This window comes from Candoia aspera, chromosome 3 (assembly GCF_035149785.1).
Source record: "Candoia aspera isolate rCanAsp1 chromosome 3, rCanAsp1.hap2, whole genome shotgun sequence".
In the NCBI taxonomy this organism is placed as follows: Eukaryota; Metazoa; Chordata; class Lepidosauria; order Squamata; family Boidae; genus Candoia; species Candoia aspera.
In genome coordinates this window covers 203,416,832-203,441,975 of record NC_086155.1, presented here as the reverse complement: position 1 = coordinate 203,441,975, position 25,144 = coordinate 203,416,832, and the positions used below count along the sequence as shown (strand labels likewise).

The window sequence follows — 25,144 nt, the reverse complement described above, 5'->3', positions numbered from 1 at the left end:
CAATTAATCATATTCAAAGAAAGAAAAAAAGTTAGGGTTGGGCTGGGGAATTGGAATCATCCAGTTCTCTAATACATCAATAAGACTTAACCTTACAGTCCAGAATTGCAATTCTCTAAATTTCCACAAGATTTAGATAGAGGGTAGTGACTAAATGAAACAGACCCACCATGTTCAAACAGGAAAGGAAACCAGTAACAAAGGACTTAATGAATGGAAACACCCTTCTCCCAGATGGTTTTAAAGGATTTCTCTTTTTTCTATGATCTTCCAGAACCATGGAAGTAGAAATACATTTAGAGGTAACATTTCTGGATCAACAAAATGACAAGAGGGCAAAAGAGGAAACAGTCTTGGATATGATCTAGGGGGGCAGGATGGGCCAGATGATTGTTGCTGTTGACCTGTGTGTTCTTGGTTCTTTTGGAAATGGTAGGGATGCTGAAATCCATGCATACAACCGTATTGCCAATAAAGTCAAGCCTACTCATTATTGCCTTCAGAAGAAACTTCTTAAAAATAATAGGTAACAAGAGAGTTGAATGGGATAGCCAGGAGCGTTGACTCTAGAAAATGTAAAGAATGACTACTGGGCACAATCATAGAAGCTTAGCTAAAATGTGTACTGCAGATGAAGGAAGTTTAAACCAAGTCCAAGTGGAATCCAATGTGATTAGGACAACTCAAGAAGAGAAATGAAGATGTCAAGGCTCTTTTCAGAAATGGAAGTCTGTCCAAATGAGAAGAGCAGAAAACCCACAGGTTCTAGCAGACACATTCAGTAGACAATAAAGGCTGTGTATGTGTGAGCATGAAAGACAGTAGGAGCTTCGTATTATAAAATAATTTGAAACAGCTTGTGTCCGATTAGGTCATAATGATAGTCTTAACAGAAGCAATGTGTTTTCTGCAGCAGGCAACTGTGATGAATATCATTAGCTCCTTTAATTCTGCATTAGCACCATGCAGGTTTCAAGGAGGAGGAGGGAATGTCTAGAATGTCACAGAAGAGTGGAAATTCTTTAAAGCCAACTGAGAGAAGGGTATCTCCATTCGTTAAATCCATTGCTGCTGCATTCATTTCCTGTTTGTACAAGACAGCACTGTTTCAACTGCTCACTTTCCAATATGTACTGCCGACTATCACTGAAGCAGCAAAATGCCCAAGCAGGAAATCATAAGTACCATAGCTGCTGGGCATGGCACCAGAGGAGGTTCTCAGCTTTTCTGTCAATGTAGGAGTTTTCAAACATCCAGGGGTTTGTTTCTTCTTAAACCAAGGCACAAGTATTTACTTACTATTTACACAGAGAAAGGAACTACAGAATGTATGGAGTGATTGTCAGACAGAAGTCATGGTTAAGTTGATCCTGCCTGCCAAATATTGAATTTTCAGGAAGTAATGTAAATGGATGCCCCACTTTTTCTGCACTGTTGCAGCTGTTTATGTCACAGGATTTAATTCCTCTGGTTCTCCTTTCTGCTTTCCCTCTTATGGCTAACAAACACATGCACATTAATGGCCCATTTTTTAAAAAGCAGCATCTACTAGGCCAAGGTTGATTTCAAAAACCAGAGCAGGAGGAGAGATCTCTAGGAAATCTCAGGGGTGCTGACTAGACTGGGAAGTTAAGAACATGTGGAAGAAGTCAAGTGCAAACTACATCCAAACTGTTGCCAAGAAAACTAGATGGAGACAAATTACCAGGAGTTGCTTTTAGTTTTTTTACAACCAACTAGAGAGCAGTTTGGTATCGTGGCTAAGACAGTGGGCTAGGAGCAAGGAAAGATTAGTTCTAGCCTTTGGGGCAGACATCAACTGGATGATTTTGGGCCAGTCACTCTCCCTCTCTGTCTCTCAGCACTAGGAAGATGGCACCAGCAAACCACTCCCAAAATATTGCCCAGAAAAATTCCATGGATTTGTCCATGTGGTCACCAGAAGTCAAGACTGACTTGAAGACAGATTCACACATGTGCGCACACATACACTAGCCAAATAACTTTCCTTGCCTTGTGTAATTAAAGTGACATCTATGAAAAAGAGGGAGGAGATTTGCAAATATACAGCATATGCTTAGGAAGAGAAAACTCTAAAGAAGAACCATCACCATCGTCATCTCCCCAAAATGATGTCCATAGCTTTCTTACTGGCTGTAGTATGCTAGCTGACAAGTGGCTGGAGAAATATGGAAAACCAAGGAAAGGAACAGAATGGAGTTCTATAGGAAGAGGTCATAATCAGGTGGCTACAACTATGTTCAACATCAATAACCTGCACTATACTGATGATACTACTCTGCTATGTGAAAATGCAAGTAATCTGAAAGCTGTAGGAAAGAAAGTCAAGGGCACAGTGAAAAAAGGAAAAAAAAAACTTAAATATAAAGTAGACTAATGATGACAGGTACAGGAACCAACTTTAAAATAGACAATGAAAGACAATGAAAGTGAAGTGGTGGATAGCTTTGGTTTCTTAGGATTGACTATCAGCAATAAAGCAACCAACATTCAATAAATATTCCAGAATAACACTGGGGATAAGCAAGAAAATGAACAAATGGATCATCAAACAAATGGATCATCAAACAAAGTTCAGACCTAGCTCTCTGGAGAAGGCTCCAATGCTGGGAAAGGTGGAAGGAAAGAGAAGACCAGTAGGAAAGTGGATAGACTCAATTACAGTGGCAATGGGTGCACTGTTGGGAGACCTGAAGGACCAGGGTGGGGACAGATACTCCTGGAGAAAATCCATTTATGAGGTTGCTAAGACTTCTTGCCAAACTGATGGCACATAGTCAATCACAACTTTGTTCACCCTAAGAAATATGGTTCTTATGGGAAATAAAGCAACGGTAGGAACTTTGAAAAAAATCTGTCTGAGCAAATAGACCAGCTATCCAATTATTTAATACATTATTCATTCCTGTTCTCCATCTCTGCAGGTTGAGAAAGAGGTTGTGACATTGGAAGCAGTAACATTTTAACTTCACTCCCATCCTAATTTTTCTTTGCTTCCTTATTTTTGGGAAACAATTTTTTAAATATGTTCTATACTCTCATTAAACTGTTTATTGCAGATGTTTATCGCCTTCCTTCCTTCTCTGCTATGAGAGCGGGTGAAACATTTAGTGCTTCCTACATATCCAAGGCCTGTTTGATCAATAACCATTATTATACCACAGGGAACAATGACTTTATTCTCCTGCTTTATGCTTTTGAAGAACCGTTGCCCAGATGTACATAACCCAAATGCTTCTCATTACTTTCTCTCCCCCCTCCTGCTTCCTCCAGAGATGTCTTCCCACAAGGACTTCCAGATGAATATGCCTTTGTCACCACTTTCAAGTTCCGCAAGTCATCCAGGCGAGAAGATTGGTATATCTGGCAGATCATTGACAAATATGGCATACCACAGGTAAGGTTGCTTGTTCAGCCTTAAAAAAGTTGAGCTTTTGTTTTCCAGCTTACTGTACAACACTGTTTTTTGTTGCCCATAGCACCTTGATTAATAAAACTGGTTTGGGTGTTCTAGGTCAGCTAGGTGACAGTATCTAGGTAGTCTTGGGCTGATCTCCAAATTTAAGGAAGATTAGGAGTGGTTACTATTTCAGTGGGAGTCCACATGTGAATCCCAGGACTGTAGCACACCATTTCCATGCTCTTGCCAGGAAAAGAACATGGATGGATCCTGAGGTCACTAGAAAATGAACCTTACTCAAAATAGAATAGTTCAAAATACAATGGCTGCAAAATTAAGCAAGATTCAGTTTGGTTGGTATTTGGAAGGGAGACAACTAAGAAATCTTCAGGCTGGAATGAAGGCTGAAAAACATTCTGGAATAAGAAAATACCAAACCACTTCTTTTTCCCAAAAATACCCAACACAGAGGTGTCCATAAAGTCATCGGTAGTCTAGCTTGACTTAGGATGTTTTACATTGTTCTGTACTAAGGCTGGGGAGGGAAAGATTTGTATGTTCAGGAACTGCACTGAATGTCTGGTGGGTGGCTGGGTAGCTGAGATCTGCAAAGTAGTAGAATCATTATATATGTAGATGCAGATGATATTTTGGGAAGAATTTCTTCATTGTTGCTGTTGTTTCAATTAAGAGATGCCTATTTTAGAGTTAACACTGTGCATTTCATTGATAACCTACCTCAAAAATTGGAGGAAATCGTGATGTCAGCTGACAACAGGCTCTAAGGGAGCAAAGTTTTTGAATTAGCTCCAAAGTTGTAATTTGCTCATCTTTGGGAAGACCTCTCCTCTCCTCATAAATATGATATGTCAGGATAAATGAGTGGGACCTTCTTTATGTGTGTCACCTAGGATGGTAGGAGGGTATGATAATAATGGCAAGAACTGGTATCTGAATCATGCATTTCCTAGACCGTAGGGCAATATGTTCTGCTTCATGCAGAAAAGTACCATAATTTGGAATAGCATAATTCTTCAAAACAACTCACAATCTCACTCCCTTACTGGTACAAAAATATATATATATGAAGATTTGATTGATGTCCATAACTACTGTATAATGAAGATTTAAGCAGTTTTAACAAAAATATGCTCTTCAAGACCGCTGACATTTGATTGAATGATTTTTGGCTGGCAAGCAGATCTCTCCAACATTGAAAGGGAAGAAGAGGTAATTCGATCCCCTGCCATATTTGTCAGTCATGATCACGCATCAACAACATAATTGGCTAGTGAGAATTGAGGCCCTACATGTTCACAAATTCCCTTGTGCAAAGATTAAAAAAATGGTTAGATTCCTCCTTCTCCCATGTGGAGGATTCTTTATGAGTTAAGGTTGGTTCATAAGTAGATTCCCTTCTCATGTAGGCCAAAAACAAGGCTAGGAGGCCATGCCTCTGCCCATTGTCTAGCCTATAGAAGCATGCATGAGTCAGTCTCCTTACACATGCATTGTATAGATGAAGGGATTTCTCTGAACTCCCAGTTAGTTTTTAAATATATATTTCCCACTGCTGAAGTGTCAAGCAAGTTTTGATCAACTGGAAGCATGATCAAAAATTAAGGTGGTATTAATCATGAAAGTGTCAGTGCAGTGGGTGAATAAGTTTCCAAATCAATTCAGAAATCAAGTACCAGAGATCCAGGTTAATATTTACATTAATCAGGACCACAGGCAAAATCAATAGATAACTGAGATGTTCTATTATTATTTTCTCTCTCTCTCCCCCCCTCTCCCTTTCATCTAGAACTTTAGCAATATGGCCAGCCTCAATTGCAGGCAATCCTGGCAGCTGGAAGGAATTCATCCTCATGACCAAGACCTCAATCTTCAAAATCTTTTTTACTTCAGAGGAAGCCTCTTTCTCATCTGAAAATTTCTTCATTAGAACTGACAGTTCACCATCCTGCACAGTCAGGGACAGGGTCTTGCTTTCTTCTTGCCTTTTGTGAACAGCATAGCATACTTGATACATGTAGTACTGAACTGGGAATGGTGGATTCTCAGAATCAGGGATACCCCTGGCTGCAGATCAGGGCTTCTTAAAGCCAGCAACTCTCTGGGACATCCAAGGCTGTTAAATTTTATTTACTGTTGTACTAGAGTCTTCCATAATTCCTCAAAATTGGATATGCCAGTTGAAGCATACCAGTTTTGTGGTCCAAGATATCCAGGGTACACCATAAAAATGGATTCTATACTTGATGAACTTTGTTCTTAGCCAACACATTTCTTCATATGTTTAATAGCTCCTTTGTTGAATGTTTGTTCTGTAAATGGTCCTGCTTTTACAGTCTTGTGTTTGTTTTCATAGGTTTCTATCCGATTAGATGGGGAGAACAAGGCCCTGGAGTACAATGCAGTTGGACTCACCAGAGATGCTGTGAGAGTGGTTTTTAGAAATGGACGCGTCAATGAGCTTTTCGATCGTAACTGGCATAAGATTGCACTGAGCATCCAGTCCCAGACGGTTTCCTTATACATTGATTGCAAACTGATCCAGACATTACCTATTGAAGACAGAGAAAATATTGACATTCAAGGCAAAACGGTGATCGGTAAACGCCTTTATGACAGTGTGCCAATTGATGTAAGTACCAGGGGCACGGCCCACAGAGAAAGGGGATCAGTTGCACTGCCAATCACATTCCTTGAATATTGTTTATTTACTTAAACTATGAATACAACACTTGTAATTCCATGCATCTTCAAGAGCTGTATAGCACTGAAATACCTTCAATACAGCATAAAATAATGACAGATTTAACATTTAGCCAGTGGCCACAAATAAAATGAAAATAGTTTCTCTTCTATTTATACATCTCTGAAGACAGAGTTTCTTAAGTGTACTAGAATCACACCATCTTTTTTTTGCTTCCATCTTTAGCATATATGATTTCTAGAGCTATCAGTACATTTGGCATGTTTAAAGAAAATAAGGATTTTTTTTTTCTTTTTAGATTATGAATGCATTCTATTTAAGCAGATGTGCATACTGCAAAAAAGCAAGGAAAGCTAATAGTCTTTTGGGGGAGATGGGCAGTAATTAAATTGAATAATAAATAAATAAATAGTACCTAGTTAGCCCTTCAGATAGCTTGAACTTTGAGAAGCAGCTCTGTCACTCATAACATGGACCAGCGTTTTTAAATCTTGCAACGAATTTCAGAATTCTGACACCAGCTTCAAAATGATCAAAACAAATAAAACCAAATAAAATCAACACACAGGAGGTTGTAAGAATGATGAAATGTTCAGTCTGTTTGCTAGTTTTCCTATCCCGACATGGATTTTAAAAGCTAGTATTACACAGAGAAGGACTCTGAGGTTCAGACTTCTAGATGACCGACATGTTTGCAGCTTGATGTCCTCAATCCCATTAACCAGCTTCCAGACAGTCCTACAACACATCTGCTGCCTTCTTACATTTGTTGTTCCAAACTTCCTGGCCATGTAAACATTTTTCCACTTTTTTTCTTTCTTGCAAGAGCAAATGTAATGATCAGGATTGACATTATGTCGGAAAATATCCTCTCTGACTCATTATTTAGATCAGTGTTTCTCAAACTCAGCAACTGTAAGATGTGTGGACTTCAACCCCCAGAATTCCCCAGCCAGACAGGCTGGCTGGGGAATTCTGGGAATTGAAGTCCACACATCTTGAAGTTGCCGAGGTTGAGAAACACTGATCTAGATCATTTTCTACTACAAACTTGGGGCAGAAGTGAGCTAATTGGCACCATTTCTTTTTTCCTTTAGTTTGACCTTCAGCGGATGGTTATTTATTGTGATTCACGGCATGCTGAGCTTGAAACTTGCTGTGATATTCCTTCTGGACCTGTAAGTTTAAAATGTAGACCTGCCTTGCAAATGTTCATAAGGGCATACCCATGCAACAATGACTCCTTGTTGTTCTTTCTTTCTGAACGGCTACACCTTTTGCTCCTTCATCTATATCCCTCTATACAGTACAGTCTTGACTGAACACCTCCCCATTTAGAGACTTCAGTTTCCACCCAAGGACTTCTCCAACAAAATAAAGGGCATCCATTGTCTTCAAAGTAGACCGGATGTGGCATTTAAATTTACATTAACTTATATATATTGACATGATTTGAGTCAATTTATGCAATTCACATAATGAAGTTATTACGGCTGCTGCAAATGATGTCACTATAATCACAGTGACCTCTTATACAATGGGTATCAATTGACAAGAACGATGAACTTTCAGATTTAACAGACATTCAGAAGTAGTGCCCCCCTCTCCCCGATGGTCATTAATTTGAGATTTTTTTATAAGCCAATGTAAATGCATTACAGAGAAGGGGACTGTGGGATATATATTGCCCTTGAAAGGTTATGGCACTTCCATGTGGTCCATGTCACCCCCAGTGGCCCATTGTTACCTTATCCAGAGCCATGATGTGACCAGTAAAATCTGACCTACTGTCCCTACACCTGGCCAAGAAGGGCCCCAGAAACCAGCTCATGACCTTGCCCCCATCCTTGCCTTACCATGTTAGCTCACAAGCAAGAAAACTTAAAACAAAAATACTTTGAATTATTATTGTTGCCTTCACCAAAGGACAGCAGGAGAGCTATGGAACCAGAAGGCAGAGACTGGTGGGAATCCCCATTCATGGGAAATAACTCCTCTGAGCCGAAAAGCATTGAAGAGATTAAGTTCCCTCAAATCACACACATCTTACTCCAAGCCAGAATGGGATGTGTTTGGCTTTACTGTAGCCTGAAATGTGAACTCTGTCATGGGTGAAGCACACCAGTGTGGTTGCCCGTCAGGGATGCTGCCTAGAGAACCATGGGGTATGATGCTACCAAAGCCCTGTGCATTGGTGTCCTTGATGAGAAATGATGAATGGGTTTCAGTTCTGCTGTAGGTAAATGCAAATAATTATGGGTGGGTTGGTGGGCGAGACTACTTTCTGATATGCAGTGATATTCCTGTTTCTGATTTTTATCAATGTAGTGTCAAGTGACAGTTGTTACAGATGTTCCTCCTCCTGCAATTCCACCAACCCTTACAAATGAGCAGGTTGGGTATATCAAGACAGTCAACTGCTCCTGTCCTCCAGGAGAAAAGGTCTGTATCTCAGTCAGCTATGTTATAAATAAGAGCCACTGAAGTCAAGGGGATTGCTCTAAGGCAGTGTTTCTTAACCTTGGCAACTTGAAGATGTAGACTTCAACTCCCAGAATTCCACAGCCAACAAGCTGGCTGTGGAATTCTGAGAGTTGAAGTCCACACATCTTCAAGCTGCCAAGATAGAGAAACACTGTTCTAAGGGATATGCCCTGGGTTGTGGTTTCTTAAAGCCCAGCATACCATAACAGAAATGGACAACCTGTGGCCCTTGGATTGCATGTGGCCTCTTACTCACTTTGGGGAGAGGATCCTCTGCTCATGATTCTGAAAACTGCAGGCATAGTTTTATGCTACTTTTGACATGGGAAACCGATAAAAACTTTAGCATAAGCCCTAAAATAGGTATAGAACTATTGGGGAAAAAACCCACAGGAAACCATTTTTAACAACCCCACCTCCTTACTTCATATGGTCCCACCTTTGCTCCTTCCCAGAAGTTAAGTGTAGCCACCAAAGGGTTGTCCCCTTCTGTTCTGAATGACATAAAAGAAAGGTGGATAATAAGACACAGTACGATTTAAGTAGGACTACAATATCTGGGCTGCAAACTTCTGAATGACAATTTGATGAAGCCGAGGAAAGCTGGCAAGGATACATTGCTGCCATGTAGTGGTCATCTGAATTTTACAGCCCAGAGATGGTAGCCCCAGTTAAAGCCACTGTGTTTTTTCTCCAGCTTCATGTAGCCGTTCCAGAAACTGCTTCCAGCTGTCCTTGCACATGTGTGGACAGTTTACACCAGGGTTTCTCAGCCAGAGTTCCGTGGCACCCTAGGGTTCCATGAGAGGTCACTAGGGGTTTCCTGGGAGATTATGATTTATTTTAAAAACATATTTCAAATTTGGGCAACTTCACATTAAAGAGGTAAGTTTCATTCTTTATTTTTAGATGAAGAACACTGTTCATGCATACTATATACAGGCCTACCCATGGAATGAAGATAATAATTTTGTAACTTCTGGCCTATGTTTGAGCCTGAATGTGCATGGGTTCCCCAGGACCTGAAAAATATTTCAAGAGTTCCTCCAGGGTCAAAAAGTTGAGAAAGGCTGGCTTACACAGAGCAAAAAAGTCAGGACTCATAACGTGTTGGAAGCAATGAGGAATTTTGCTATTAAATAGTCTAAATCTTTTGTTTCAGGGGGACAGAGGCCTCCCTGGATTTGAAGGATTGAGGGGACCGAAGGTTAGTGTTGTCCAAAGAATAAAACACATTTAAAAAATGAAATACAAACTACATATGCTTTCTTAAGGATTTATTCTTCTTTTTATTCCATTCACTGTCTTTCTGCAGCCTTAAATAGAGAAGCCACGTGCATTTATTTATTTGTTTGTTTGTTTGTTTGTTTGATTTCTGTAGCCGCCCATCTCAGCAAGTGACTCTAATTGGTGGCACTTTTAACTAATAAGGGAGCCTTTCACAAGAAAATATGAGAAATTGCTGAAAGAAGAAAACTATTGTCTGATGACCAAAACACTGTTATCTTTTAATAGCCACCACCTTAACCATGGCTGGATCCCAAGATGATTCCAAAAATGCTAAGGCCCAGCCAACTTAATAGAATGAAATGCAATTTTTGAACACGATGCCTGTTTTAGACATCAACCTTAAAAACTCAGTCCGTTTAGAGTGTCCCACGCCATCTCTAAAACTGTGCCAGGGACAATACAAATTCCTGCTTCTTAACACTTGAAGCAGACTTGCCTACACAATTTGTTCATTGTGCTGGGTGGTTTCTCTGACAGTGACATTGCATTAAAGGCTTTTTGTCAAAGGACATTTTCTTCTTCTTCTTTTTTTTCCCTTCTTCTTTCAATGTTTTTTTCACCCATGATTTAGGCTTGCACAGTGTAATGGCTGGATGACAATATTTTCCATTACCGTGTTTGCAGATGACACCTGATCCATTATGCAAAGCAATGCACTGTACTTTATAGTTATTACACTTTCATTCTTAGTTGATTAGAATTTAGGTCAAGGGGCACTAGAAGAAGACAGTACAGTAGGACCTAGATCAGACACACTGTCATTTTATTTATCCCAATTTATTTATAAGATCTGTGTAAGTGTGCTTTCTAACTAGCTCTGGAAATAGCAGGTACCATTTGAACATCTGCATGGTGGCAATATTCTTGCATACAGCTCTTGTCTACACAATCTTGAATCCTGTATTCACATGTGTATTTTCCTCAAGTAATCTCTATTTCTTTTCCTGGCCTATCCAGTATTTTCCTCTATCTAATTAACTGACATTTCCTATATCTTATAAATAGCCTTTCCTTCCTTCCTTCCCCCCTCCCTCCCTCTCTCCTCCTCCCTCCCTCCCTCTTCCTCCCTCCCTCCCTCTTAATTAATCCTTCCTTCCTTCTTTCTTCTCTGACTGTCTGTGTTAGATGAAGCAATGTATAGTTCACAATAAAGTTATGTTTCCAAAAAATATTGGCTGGTGTAATAAAAGTCAGTGGTGAGAAATCATATCTTTCTTGCTAACATATCTTTGTTTTTGTCAAGGGAGATATTGGACCAATTGGATTTCCTGGCCCAAAAGGAGACAAAGGAGAACCAGTAAGAAAATTTATAAGACCCTCCAATGTTCCCTTTCTGTCCTCAGATAGGCATACACTCATGAGAAAATTCATGCAGATAAAAAAATCAGAATAGGTCTTCATGAACTAGCTTAAACAAAATTCTAAATCCAGATATTGAAGATCCCAGCTGAGTATTTTAAAATAATTAGCTATGGAGGAGACCTGTAGTGATCCCATGAACTCTACCCACAGTTGATATCCCTGACCTTTCCATTGTAGGAAAACCAGATGTTCAGCCAGACATAGTTACAATTTCTGTTCAGTCCTTTGCTTATCCATATGGAGAAGTCTTGGTTGGAAGAGACCTCAGCCAGTGTGTTCATATCTGGTTTTCTTCCTGCTTCAGCATCTGGCTGAAGCATAACAGTTTTACTATGAATTATATCTGAAGGGATCTAAAGAACTAGCTAAAAAAATAGAAGCAGAGGTAATATTGACTTCACACATTAAAGAGATTGTCCTTCAATCCATCCCCTGTCTTGCAGAAGAAATTCTAATTAGAACTTTTCAGATCTCATTTATTGGAACATATACTTAAATCTTGGACTGATCTTTGGAACACTTCATAACAATTCCACTTCATGCCTGGTTACTCCAGCTAACTTCTAAAGGCCTCCAGTTATTATTGTGAAATATAAAATAATGTTCTGATCCTTCACCATTTCAAATAATTTAAATGGAAGGGCTAATAAAGTACAGGTTTTCAAGTGTTACGTTCAGGACCACACTTTGTCAATGTGGTTATTATCCAGTTGTATCAAAACAATTCCGCCATTTCCCAACAATCAACCATATTAGCTAGGAATTATGGAAGCTGAAGTTCAAGATACCTGGACAGCACCAGTTTGAGGGAGTTTCCTCCTGATCCTAGCTAAGTCCATAATAGTAGAGCCGTTTCCTTGATGTCCTGGTTTGAATCCTCCATACAGTCTGATTCATGCTTTATAATCTCTATAGTAACAGAAGATACAGTGTGTATTGATTGAATTCCTTCATTGCTATTTTATAGCTTGACCCAGCTGTTATCACTGTGCATTATTTCTCACACTCCTGCTATTCTTAGTGCATCTGCTGACCCTGGATTTATTGATTTCTCTTTTCAGGGTGGGGAAGCGTTTGGCCGAGCAGAAAAAGGAGAAAAGGTATGGTTAAAATATAAGTTGAAGAATACCTGAGGTGTGTGGCTTAGTTCTGTGTGTCTTCAAGGATATTCAGGCTGGACAAGTCACTCTATAGTCCAATTTCTTCCAAATTGCATTCCAATTCTTCCTTCCTTCCTGTTTGTATTGCCAAAGCTGCCAGCTCTATTAGCAAAGGAAAGGGGGAAATTTCCTCATGGACTCAACCCTTAAAGATCTCCATCCATAACTACTCTTCCCTTCGGCATCTGGGTTGGCAACAACATTGACACCAGAGAAATTCAGTTGTTGAAAATTGTCTGTGGCCTCTTTGACTAGGATATGCATTTGAATACAGCAGTTGATAGAGAATCTGATTGTTGTACTTCTCTGGGTTTTGTGATGTGATTCTCGACTATAAATTCAGCACATATTTAAGAGAAAATACACTCACAATAGTATATTTAAAAATGTTTAACTGATCATTTACATGAAGCTTTCAAAGAATGATATTTATTGTGCACATATCACAGTCACGTTCGAAAGACTTTTGCTCTATGATTCTATGTCTATCTACCATCCATCCATCCATCCATCCATCTACCTGTCCACCATCTACGTATCTACCCATCTAACCCATCCATCCATGGGTTAAAATCTGCAAGATGGTGAGTACAACTTCACAATCCAAGGCCCACCTTGTTTTGTATGCATGTAAGAGACATATACATGTACAAAAGGAATGGGGCTTGGATCGTGATCGTGACCTACCATCTTGCAGATCATGACCTCTCTCTCCCCCCATCAGGATGCCTGCCTCTCTGTCTGTCTGTCTGTCATGTCAGAAGTAAAAAGGTGCTGGCTGAATTAGCTGTCTCTTAAATTCAGCACCACTTCCACATATTCAGCTGTGATTCTGCTTTCTTTTGCTCCCTGCTTCTCTAGAAAACAAAGAACTCCACATACCTCACTTTGTCCCCATTGCTGTATTTTTTTTCCCTTCATTTCACCTGGCATTTTGACACAAGGGCGTGATGGGCGGGAAACTTCATTCTATGTTCGCACTGTGATGGAGATCTGTCCTTGAAAGGTCTCAGAATGCCAGCCCTCTTGTCCTTTCATGATCAGATAAAAAAACTAAGGGTTTTTGTGTGTGTGTGTGTTGTTTTGTTTTTTTCTTTTCCCTTTGGAACGCAGCAATTGCAGGGTTTCTGTTTTATTCACTGACCTGAAATACTGAGCATATCATGGTTTCAAGATCCCGTAATTGCGTGTCTCCGCAGCTGATCTCTCAGCACCACAGGAATTTCAGGGAGGGCAGACAGGCTTGCAAGTTTATTTGGCTGTTCTTCACTTTGGAGTGGCCTGCAATATTTTATTCTGATTTCCTCCTTCCTGGGAAAGCGAATGGCCTTTAATGGGAATACAGTGACATCTACTGGCTTCTTTGATATTGTGAAAATTTTCCCTGCAGGAAGCATTCAAGCAAACAAATTGTCATGCAAATTTTTCAGTTACATGGATTTATGTTTCTATTATTATTATTATTATTATTATTATTATTATTATTATTATTATTATTATTATTGTTATTCACAACAACGTGAAATCACAGCTGCCAGTTCTTTAGCTGGTGTTTGCCTTCATTCTCAATGAGTTCTTCCCAAGAACCTAGGATGGGGTAATGTACTGGCGTAGTATATGAGTGGATCCAAGCAGTGTGGCCTTTTGTAATTGACAGATGGAAATTTTCTCGATGCACAGATTTTCTGAGTGCCGTCCATGGCTTTTTAGAATGGCACCCAGTGTGCCGATAACCACTGGGACCACCACAGCGGGTTTATGCCATAATCTTTCAACTTCAATTTTCAGGTCTTGATACTTTGGGATCTTCTCCAATTCTTTGTCTTCTACTATCTGTTCTACTATCCCCTGGTATTGCCATATCAATTATCCACCCTTCCTTCTTTACAACCAGAGTTAAATCTGGTGTGTTATGCGCCAAGACTTTGTCAGTTTGTATTGGGAAATCCCACAATATCTTAACCTGCTCATTTTCAACTCCTTTTTCAGCTATATGTTCCCACTAATTTTTCATTACTAGCAAATGGTAATTTTTACAGGTGTCCAACTGAATCATTTTGGTGACTGTTTTGTCATTGTTTATAGTCAGTGTGTGCAATCTTCTTGCATGAGCTAACTGCTGAGTATAGCTGTTATTATTAATGTTAACATTATTATTATGATGGCTATTATTCCTGCTATTGTATGATTATTATTGCTATATTATTACTGCTATTATTATATTTTTCTAAGCATTCCTTTAGATTTATGTGGAGCTAAAAGCCATTGTGGTAAATAGCAATAATTGAAGCATGTCTTTTTTCAATGTTTTTACATTTATTAAAAGGATTTGAGGTGGGGGGGAAATCAAGTCAGGCAATTGCCTAAATGGAAAACTGGAAACATTTCAGTTGAAGGGAAACCAAGTTTGATTTTTCAGCATCCTGCACCCCACACTAATAATTTCCTCTTCCCAAGTGCATTAAAATTGTCCTAGTTATTTAACCAGCGTCATCTGTATTCAATTTATCTCATTTTCTCTTACTATTTGCCCCTTCCGTGGTTGGCCATAAGTCATCTATATAACTTAATTGCTTAAATGAGAATAAGGCTCAGTTGCTCAGTGGGATGCTTCATTCCAAATCTGTTAGCCAATGTTCTAAGGCAAACTCTTAGGAGTGATGGATTGCTTTCCAGGAACTCAAACCGCCCTTTGGTTACCATGCTTACTAAGATATTAAAAATGGTTTATTTGAATTCAGCTCCTAGACTTCTTCATTTACAATGAGATTTCTGGGGTTATCATGGGCAGCAATTTATGCATTCTTTCTTCTAGCAGGTTCAAGCTCTTCTTGCCACATGATCAATAAAGTTTGCAATATTTGCAGACATTAAATATTTTTTCTGGGCCAGAAAAAGCAACAGGGTTCTGCTTCTCTTTGTGTCACCAAGGGCATCTATGCCAGACAGGGGCACCCATGGCAAGGTTAAAAAAGTCAAGGTGATGGCCAGTATTGCATGATCATCCTCCCACTTTTTGACGTGCATCTCATGAACAACACATGTAAAACTGGGGTGGGACTTTGATTGCACATCTGTGACTGAGAAGTTAATGTTTGTTTTTTTTATCGCTCCTCTGCTGATATCCCTGCTTCCAGTTCAGATCTGATAGCCCTAACATAAAATTTAGAATAATTAAAATAAATGATTACGTTGCAAATGTGGAATCAATGATCTTAATCAGTGTGACTATTTTAATATACAAAAGATAGTCTACTGGAAAAAGCCCAGCCTTTTTCTCTGATATACTGTAGATCTGTTTTGGAAAATTAGATACCAGACATGATTGAGGGCTGTTCTTCCAAGATCTTGGAGTTCCACAGCTATGAAGGAGATTAACTTGGAAGACTTGGAGGTTATGCAAATAGCAGTTGTGTGGATGCCTCATCAGCTGTAGAAACAGCTGTAGAGAGATGGGAGGAGTCTCCCTCTATGTCATGGTTTCAAATATGCATTGCCTCTCCAGAATGGCTATTTGATTTCCTAGGGAAACTTCTACAGGTACTCCTTGACTTATGACCATTTGTTTAGCAATCGTTTGAAGTTATAACTGCTTCTTTCACTTACAACCATTGCAGTGTCCCCACGGTCACATGATCAAAATTTGGGCACTTGGCAAGTAGCATGTATTTACAATGGTTGCAACATCCCGGGGTCACATGATCACCATTTATGATCTTCCCAGCTAGCTTCTAACAAGCCAAATCAATGGGAGAAGCTGGATTCACTTAACAACCACAGTGATTCACTTAACGGCCATGGCAAACAAGTTTGGAAAATCGGGTGTGCCTCACTTAATGACTGCCTCACTTAGCAAGGGAAGTTCTGGTCCCAATTGTGGTCATAAGTCGAGGACTACCTGGATTGCAGAAGAGTATATTTTTTCCCAAAGCCAAGAACTCATCATGTTCTTTGTGTAGTACGTTAAGGTCAGACTCTAAAAGTAGCTCTGCCCAGGAGCAAAATGAAAGTTAATTCAACTTAAATTGAATTAGATAAGCATAGGAATAAGAGGCTTGGATCTTGCTACCTTCTGCCTAACCTACACAATCTTAAGGGGAAAGGATGCTATCGATACCTGCCTCTAGAGAGATCGGAGGGGCGAGAAGCCAGAAAATGGCATTTTCTAGGACAGCCCCATTACAACGGAACAGCTGATCCTCTGAGATCAGAATAGTCTGCACTCTTTTATCAAATAGGAAGCAGTTGAGGGCTTTTAAAACATGTCTTGGAAGATAATGGCAGATTAAAAAAAAGAAATTTAAAGATTTCATTTTAATATATCATTGACTTATCATTTTAATATATCATTGAAAGCGGGTTGTGGCCAGCAGGACTCTGTCAGGCAAGGTGATCAAGGTGATATCATTGCAAGCCACTATTGAATAGGTAGCCTACACATTACTGCAAAGAAATGAATGTTTCCTTCTATCTGGTTAAGAGCTGGAAGAGTTTTGAAAGCCACATTCAAGGCTTTGGAGAGCCACTTGTTACCTGGGTGTCCCAAACTGTGCAAAGTGGAGGTCAACAAAGTCAAGATGACATTTTGACTGCATGGTAAAATTCCAAGCCTTTTTTTATTTGTGTGCAATATCCATGTATGCACACATATAAAGGCTTTGTTCTTACTGTCATAACAGATATCTTGACATTTTTTACCCCCTCCAGACACCATTATGTGCAACCCTGATTTACTGACACCAGGATAGTTTCCTTTGAAATGCATGTAGCAGCTTCAGAGAAGAGAAACAGGTTAGAATCATAGGACAGGTGAAATTCCATTTCCCTTGCCATTATTCTTCCAGATTGCAAGCTCTTCCAACCTCCGTGTCACTGACATTCACAATGTGTTGACAGGGGTCGTTGAATCCCATTTCCTGTGTTGTGTAAACTCGAAGTGCTGTGTGGGCATCATGAAGTTTTCAGCTCAGAAATCTGCCTTGTTAGCAAAGCCTGTGATTCATTTCTTTTTCAAAAATATCAGCATGCTGCCTTGTGGATTTTAGGAGTTGTATTACTTTGACCTCTTTTAGGAGAAAGTTATATTTTATGCAAATATTTTTCATTCTGCTCTTTTAGGGTGAAAAAGGACCCCAAGGTTTACCTGGTTTAATGGGCGAGAGAGGAGAAAAGGTAATCATCTATACAAAAAAAGAAAAGAAAAAAAGATAACTATCTTTTAGTTATTAACTATAAGTTATTTAACTTATAGTTATTTAACTATCTTTTAGTTTTAGTATTTTAGTATTTTAGTTAGTATTTTCCAGGGGCATAAAAAAGAATACAGACCATGATTATAGTAGTTGGGATTTTATACGACTTTTTCTGCTGTGTTTTTTGTTAGTCAGTGCAGTTCAGTCAAATGCAAAAAATTGGACATCAGTGCAAATTGTGAAACATCAAGTATGACAGAATAGGAGATTCAGTAGAAAATGAAAACTGAAATCATAATCTTGATGGTCTACTGTGTGAATCATAATGACATGTTCAATAAATTTGCAGCTCTGGATAGGGTATCTGGCTATTCTAAAGCTTAAGTACAAAATCTTCCATTTCCCAAATCATTAATGTCTCTAATCTGATTTAATACCTGTCCATTGAAGCATTTTGGTGCAAGATAGCTTGGAAGAGAAAAGAGAAAGAAGGAAAACAATAAATAAATTAATTTGATATATAAATTAATAAAACAAGGATCAAGTGCGATGGAACCAGTTCTAACAAACTGGTATTTGGGTGCTAAAACATGTCTTGCATTGTATCCTTTCAGAACACAGCATTTTCCTGTGCTTTTAAGTATCTCAGGGACAGAGAAATTATAACCTGACTGCAACTTCTTAATGAATTATTTCTCCTAGTCCGGGGATATGTGGGGAAGGGAAAAGGGAAGAAGACTGAAAGAATTTGACAGCATTTTTAAGGGTCCTGAGACATGAACAAGAGTTTAGCTTGACCTGCTCATGGGTGAAATAGAGAAGGAAGTGGGCTTTTACCAGCTTACCATACAGATCAGTTCTCTGACATCTGCCCAGACCTAGAAATACTTCCAAGCACCATTCTCACAGAATCTCTTCAGTAAGTTTTATTAAGGAAAAAGAAAAGGAGGGGATTAAAGGAATTCTGGCAACTGAACTCTTTCTGATCTACAACCAATATATGCCAAAATACATTCCGTGGAAGAGAATATCTGTAGCTCAGGATTGAACTGTGGAGTTCTTGGTGCTCCCTGAGCTGGATTGTTGGTTTGCAGATGTTTCATTACCTGACTAGGTCACATCATCAGTGTGAACAACTGTGGGGTTTACTGCCTGTTTATATGTCAGTTTTGGTGGGGCTATGGAAAGGAGTACATTGCAGTACATTACTCCAACAGCATTTATCAAGAAATTAATTCACTGCTTAATCCCTGTATTTTGGAATTGGGTGATACACCACCCTTGAGATCACAACTTAATGTGGCCCAGGGTGAGAGTGATTAGATTTGCCTTCTTTATTATTCATGCCCTTCTGCTTTTAGCCAATGCTATTTTTAATTATCATTATGATTTTCCACAAATGTTTTGTTGTGGTAATCTTTATTCTTTTAGGGTTCCCTTGGTGCACCTGGCATCCCAGGGAGGGATGGTGCCAAAGGAGAAATGGTAAGCTTTTTCCTTCCTTCCTTCCTTCCTTCCTTCCTTCCTTCCTTCCTTCCTTCCTTCCTTCCTTCCTTCCTTCCTCCCTCCCTCCCTCCCTCCCTCCCTTCCTTCCTTCCTTCCTTTGTTTCTTTCCTCTTTTCCTTGTAATGTAAGCCAGGTGTTATGGATCAATCTTCACTGAATGGAATATGTCTGGGGGATTAATATTACTATTTCAAATCTAAGAAAACAAATAAGAGCAGGTTATTAAGCTCAACAATCCTATTTTGGGGCCAAGGGAGCAAACAAACTTGGTATAGATTATCTGCTCTTGGAAGCTCTGAGGAGGAGCATCAGTTGCCATTCATTAAAATGCTGTGCTGTGACTAGAGACTTCACAGGAGCAGTTGAGCAAATCGGATCAACAAAACACGGCTATTTATTTCCTTCCCAACAAATGTTTGCCTGCTGAAATTTGATGAGTAGAAACACAAGAACTCTGGTGGGATCTGAAAGCAATCATTATCCACTTCTGTGTCTACAATGGTGCAGTCAATCTTCTTAATCAACAGTACATAATTAAGAGGGTGCCAAAAAGATTTGGGGTGATGAAATCAATGAAGCCTCTTTCACTGGGATGTAGACTTCCATATTCCAAGATGTGACTTGTTGTAATGGTATGTGGGGATGACCTTGGGAGACAAGAAGAAGACCCCCAGCCTAGGCAACGATTTGATAAGGGGCAGCTCAGTCCGCAGGTGGGGGAAAAGCATGGGAAGCGTTTCAGGAGGGACCCTCCCTCGTTTTCCGGTGACTAAAAAGAGAGGAGGGGAGAAAGATTTTCAGTCTTGCAAGATTGATGTCAGCCTTGTGAGGTAGTCCAGACAAGAAGCACACCCAGATGAACTAATCCTGCTTTATTGTAGGGTTACATTAACAGAATCTTTCAAGACTGAAAGTATTTCTCCCCTCCTTCCTTTTTAATCTCTGGAAAATGAGGGAGGGTCCCTTCTGAAACACTTCCTGTGTGTTTCCCCCACCTGCAGACCGAGCTGCCCCTTATCAGACCATTGCCTAGGCTGGGGGTCTTCTTCTTGTCTCCCAAGGTCATCCCCACATACCATTACACTTGTATGGCATTCAACTGTATGTCTTCATCACACATCTACTCTGCTTCTCCTTAAGAATGGAGCTAGTCTATCAGCAGAAAAGAATGGTCTTTTGGCTAGCTGGGCTAGCTAACTATCAATGGACAAATCTAGCTTCTTTTTGGCACAGTTGTTCTTTCCACAACTGTGAAAGATTTCATGGACTTGAACCTGTCCAAGACCTCCAAACTTAGCTCAACACCTTAGCATCCTATCACATTGGCTGTCACAGCTATTGTCACACTTTTCGATTCTCTCTCTCTCTCTTTTTGGAGGGGGGAGGAGACAAATGTCAAAATTCAGCAAATTAATAATAAAAGGTATTAAGGGTTTATTTTAAAGTGCATACCTTGAACTCATGTTTTAACACTGACGTTTTTTATTAAACCATACCTTGAAATGTGCATAACAGTGACAGAGTAACCACTAGATCTGTATCTAGACCTCTAGTTTTTTTTTGTTTTTGTTTTTTTTAAATCTTTGAAATAGTTCTGGCATGAAAGATGGTTACAGATTAAGCCACCTTTTTCTTGAAAAAAATTCATGCTTGTTTGATATGGAAGCATCACTTTTTTCTAGACATAACTAAATGGCAGGGTAGGATTTCCAGTGCAGAAGATCTGATTTTCTTCCTCTTGAACCTTCATTTGGAGGATTTTATGCAGCAAAACTGGGGAAGATTTCTCTGCCAGAATCCTTGGAGTAATTGTATGGAAAAGCCTTCCAATTCTCTCAAAATAAGGCATCTTTTTGGTTTCATAGATCAACTAGCATATGATTTTTCAGTATACCCTGGTTTCTAAGGTGTCCATGGTAAACCTTTGCAATAAATACTATTTTGCCTTTTCTTTTAGGGAGAACCTGGTCTCCCTGGAGCACCTGGTCTTCCTGGACCATCTGGCCCAAAGGTGAGCATATATGAATATACTTAAGCAACATCATGAATGAGATTCATAGAACCTTCAGGAAAGATTTATATGTTTGGGAATTATACTGAAGGTGATTTCCAACTTAAATATGTCTACCAAAAGGGGTCAGGTGCACTCAATTCCTGGTCAGGAGAGACACCTAACTCACATTCGTAAGTAACAGTTTGCCTAAAATCTGGTTCACTGGAAAATGTTGTGACTTTTATCATATATTGTATGCAAAGAAAATGTACAGAGCCCTTTTGATGGTGCCTTTCCCCCATTAACTGCTGTTGCAAATAGCTGCAAAGTAGTATTTACTTATTTCCACTCTAATAAAATAGTACCAACATAATTCTATAAAGTTGTCAGCATATCTGTTTTCCCCTGCTCCCTTACTTCCTTAGTCAGCTTTTACGCTAATGTGGTGGCTCATTTATTATTTTGCCAATACTTTACTACACTGAGAATGTTGTGTTTGATTTCTAAAATATGGTAATAGCTTGCCTGGCTGAAAAGTTATTTGGGTCATCAAAGATTAAAAGTGGTATTAGTTTTGATTTGTACTCTCCTTTGTATCTAAGTTTCTGCATTTGTTTTTTACTGTTTCAGCAAACTATCCACCAGCATTTGCATTTGTTGTAACTTTCCAACCTAAAGAAGTAAATATAAACTCTATACTGTTTCTTACCAAGTTTTGTCTCAGGGAGTTGTAGGCCATTTATCAGAACCTCCAAACCAAACCACACTTTCAGTTTGTCCTCTAGCATGGAAAATGCAAGACACGGAAACTGATTTATCTTAAAAGGCAGCCAGTTTGGAAATTCTTAGGGAAAAAAAAATACAGTCGGGTAATAGACTAGTTTTAGGGTCCTGGTACATGGACAATTTTTGATGCCACCCTTTCCCTCCTTCATATCTTAACTCCTAGGATTTACTAAATTTATTCCTTCCACATTCCTTCCTTCCACATAAATGGCCAGAAAGGTATAGAGGTGAAGCCCTGGTGTCTCATGGATACATTCATGTAGTAGAAATTGGTTATTGTCAACTATATTATTATTGTTTTCTTCCAGGATGTCTTTCTGAGACATCCCTCTGCAGGTGGGCAGCTAATAAATTTGAATGAATGGATGGATAGATGGATGCATGCATGCATGCATGCATACATACTTACTTTGTCTTTTTACTTCCCAATCTAGCCCTCAGCCCTAAGATTATCTGAAGCTTCTGACTTCAGTGAAGATCAGCTAGGTGCCTTCACTTAGTTTGTCCAAACACATACAGTTCCTCCCAGATTTATTGCTGGTTTCTACCGGTGATAGAATAAGCTAAAGTAGCTGAGGTGTCCTTCCTCATCCCGTTGCCACATATGGACAAAACCATGACTTTTCATATTTATGTCAGTTTATCCAGAATTGCTTGATCCCAACCACAAAAATACGCTGGTGATTGGAAACACAGAAATACCCACCTGGTTTTAACACTCAAATAGTTTGCTTTTCAGGAAGGATAACACAGTGTTTACAATATTGTAGAATTACCTTTTAAAGAGGATTGGTTATGATGATAAAGGTCAGAAGAGCTGCACATTTGTTCATGTAAATAGCCTACCATAGATTTTGATTATGTTCTCAAACCTTGTATTTCTTTCATTTTGCTCAGGGAGAAGAAGGGCATCCTGGTCCCCCAGGTCGTCAAGGTTACGTTGGAGCACCTGTAAGTCAGGATTTCTTTGCTGTTTTTAATTTAATATCTTAAATGAATACAGCATAATTTGTAAAATTCAGTTGTATGACAAGTAGATACTTGATTTTCAAACCTGAATCAGAGCATCACATATTATACAAAGGCAATGGCAAAACCACCCCGCTATAGTCTGCCAAGAAAACACAGTGAAAGCTGCGTCCCTCCAAAGGGTCAGACGTGACTCAGTGCTTGCACAGGGGACCTTTCACTTCACATTTGGAGGATTATCAGGTTAAGGAAGTCAGAACACCTCCACTGAATAAGGTCAAAGGTAGAGCTGTGCAGCACTTCGGATTCAATTACCAAGATAGGTTTTCTGATAATCCAACCCTGGAGAAGATGAAGGGTTGAGAAGAAGCTCCTTTAATATCCCCTGGAGTGTGGACTCAACTATGAAATGCAGAACAGACTTACTCAGAAGTCTATTTAGTTTCACATTGTGTAACATCCATCTGGGAAGGTCAGCCATGGACATAATAGTTCCCTAGGAATTTGTATTTGAGCCATAGTACCTTGCAATCTGGGGATAACATATTGATAAGCCTATGCAATGAATTTGCATAGCTTCTTTTACTGTCTTCAGAACCTTAAAGTCTGAATTAAATTTTCATACATCTGAACCAGCTTGAATATTCACAGAACCAAACTGAGCAAAATAGAAAAAGGAAGGGAATTATATGTGCCAGAAGTAAACATTCCTAGTAGATGTGCCCTCTCTTCCCCATTCATTCATCATATTCCAGACATGTATAACAGTGTATGTTGCTTAGTGAGAAATATATGCATTTTTTTTAGTCTGTGCAACCTGTAATTTTGCTGTAACTTAATTATTCAGATTTCCAATGAAACAAATAAGACAAGACAAGTTCAGGAATAAGACAACTCCATAATAATTAGCCCTTTTGGTCTCAGTTTGTCTTTTGTAGGTTGTAAATATACCCCATCGATTTGATATTAGTTTTCACAAAATATTGAGGAGAATATTGAGGAATAACTTAGATTGTTCTCTGCAGTAGCTGCTTTCAAAGAAGTTATTCTGGCAAGCTGCTGTACAGTTAAGCTCATGGAGATGGTCAATTTTGTATAACTTACCCATGGCAAGTGTACATATACTGACCTCTCCAAAGCTCATATAAATTGATCATACCATGCTAATTCCATGGGCTCTTGTCACATGGATTGCATATTTTTCTCTCTTATATTGTCAACTTTTACTTCACTGTTCTTTAGATTAAGTTATGTCTTTTGCTGGAGAAGGTCATTCAGTTTTTGTTGGCTTCCCTGATCTGGTTGCAAAACATTTTACAGTATTCTTAAAACATCTTAAAACCAAAGGATTGGGGGTCTTGATGAATGCTCCAAGACCAATTAGCATAGAAAACTGTTTTCTTTTTTTCAAAATAACTATAGTTTTATTCTAGAAAGATACTTAATAAATAGAGTCTAAAATCAGTTCTTTCTTCAACAGTACTCAAGATCTGTGAGTCACTGTGTGAACATTCTTAGGGTACCAATAGCTCATCTGGTTTTGCTCAGAGATGTTTTTGCTGTGAATATGATCCCTGTAATTTCCTATTTTGTTTCTTTTTCTCTTTTAGGGCTTGCAAGGGGAAAGAGGAGAAAAAGGACCCCGTGGAGACAAGGTACAAATAATTTGTCAAATAGTATGCCATGAGTAAGAGAACAAGTTTAGAACAGAATTGGCTCATGAAGGACATTCCATGTCAAACATGTCATACTCAGGACAATATATTTCTCTGGAAGTCCACTTGAGCTAGATCATTTTCTAAGTCACGCTAGATATGAAATATTCTATGCAGGCTAAGTATTCCATGTAAGGTGACCAGGACCCTTCACCCTTGTCATCTAAGCTCATATACTGGGATCAGAGTTGCATTATGTCAAACAGTTCTGTAATGATAATGTAGCATATTGTGGATTCTTTTCAAGTAATGCTGGTTTTTTTGGCATTATTCCCCTCCGTTCTATTTTAACATCTTATTCAGCAATATGAACATCTAAAAATTTGACCCTAAATTTCATTGTAGATACAGTTTGATAACAATCATATCTGAAGCAAGACCTTCAAGTTATCTTGATGACATGTCCTCTGTGGCCTTGTTGTTTGCACAACACACTTAACGGGGTCAAAGGGGAAAATTAATGTTTCATAGGAATACTCCAGCAGCCCAGACAGAGAACCCAGAAAGGATGAGGTTTTTTGCCCCAAACTATTCCAGGCCTTTT

At 39.1% G+C, this 25,144-nt stretch overlaps 1 protein-coding gene across 1 annotated transcript in view; it reads left to right on the top strand.

Annotated features, from left to right (window-relative positions):
- Positions 1-25,144, top strand: part of COL22A1 (collagen type XXII alpha 1 chain) — a 145,790-nt gene that overhangs the window by 35,262 nt on the left and 85,384 nt on the right. Inside the window, exons 5-15 of the mRNA XM_063299991.1 lie at positions 3,295-3,418; positions 5,796-6,071; positions 7,241-7,321; positions 8,472-8,585; positions 9,790-9,834; positions 11,161-11,214; positions 12,341-12,379; positions 19,063-19,116; positions 21,095-21,148; positions 22,814-22,867; positions 24,496-24,540. Coding sequence (XP_063156061.1) covers positions 3,295-3,418; positions 5,796-6,071; positions 7,241-7,321; positions 8,472-8,585; positions 9,790-9,834; positions 11,161-11,214; positions 12,341-12,379; positions 19,063-19,116; positions 21,095-21,148; positions 22,814-22,867; positions 24,496-24,540 — 940 coding nt within the window. The remainder of the gene's footprint in view (positions 1-3,294; positions 3,419-5,795; positions 6,072-7,240; positions 7,322-8,471; positions 8,586-9,789; positions 9,835-11,160; positions 11,215-12,340; positions 12,380-19,062; positions 19,117-21,094; positions 21,149-22,813; positions 22,868-24,495; positions 24,541-25,144) is intronic.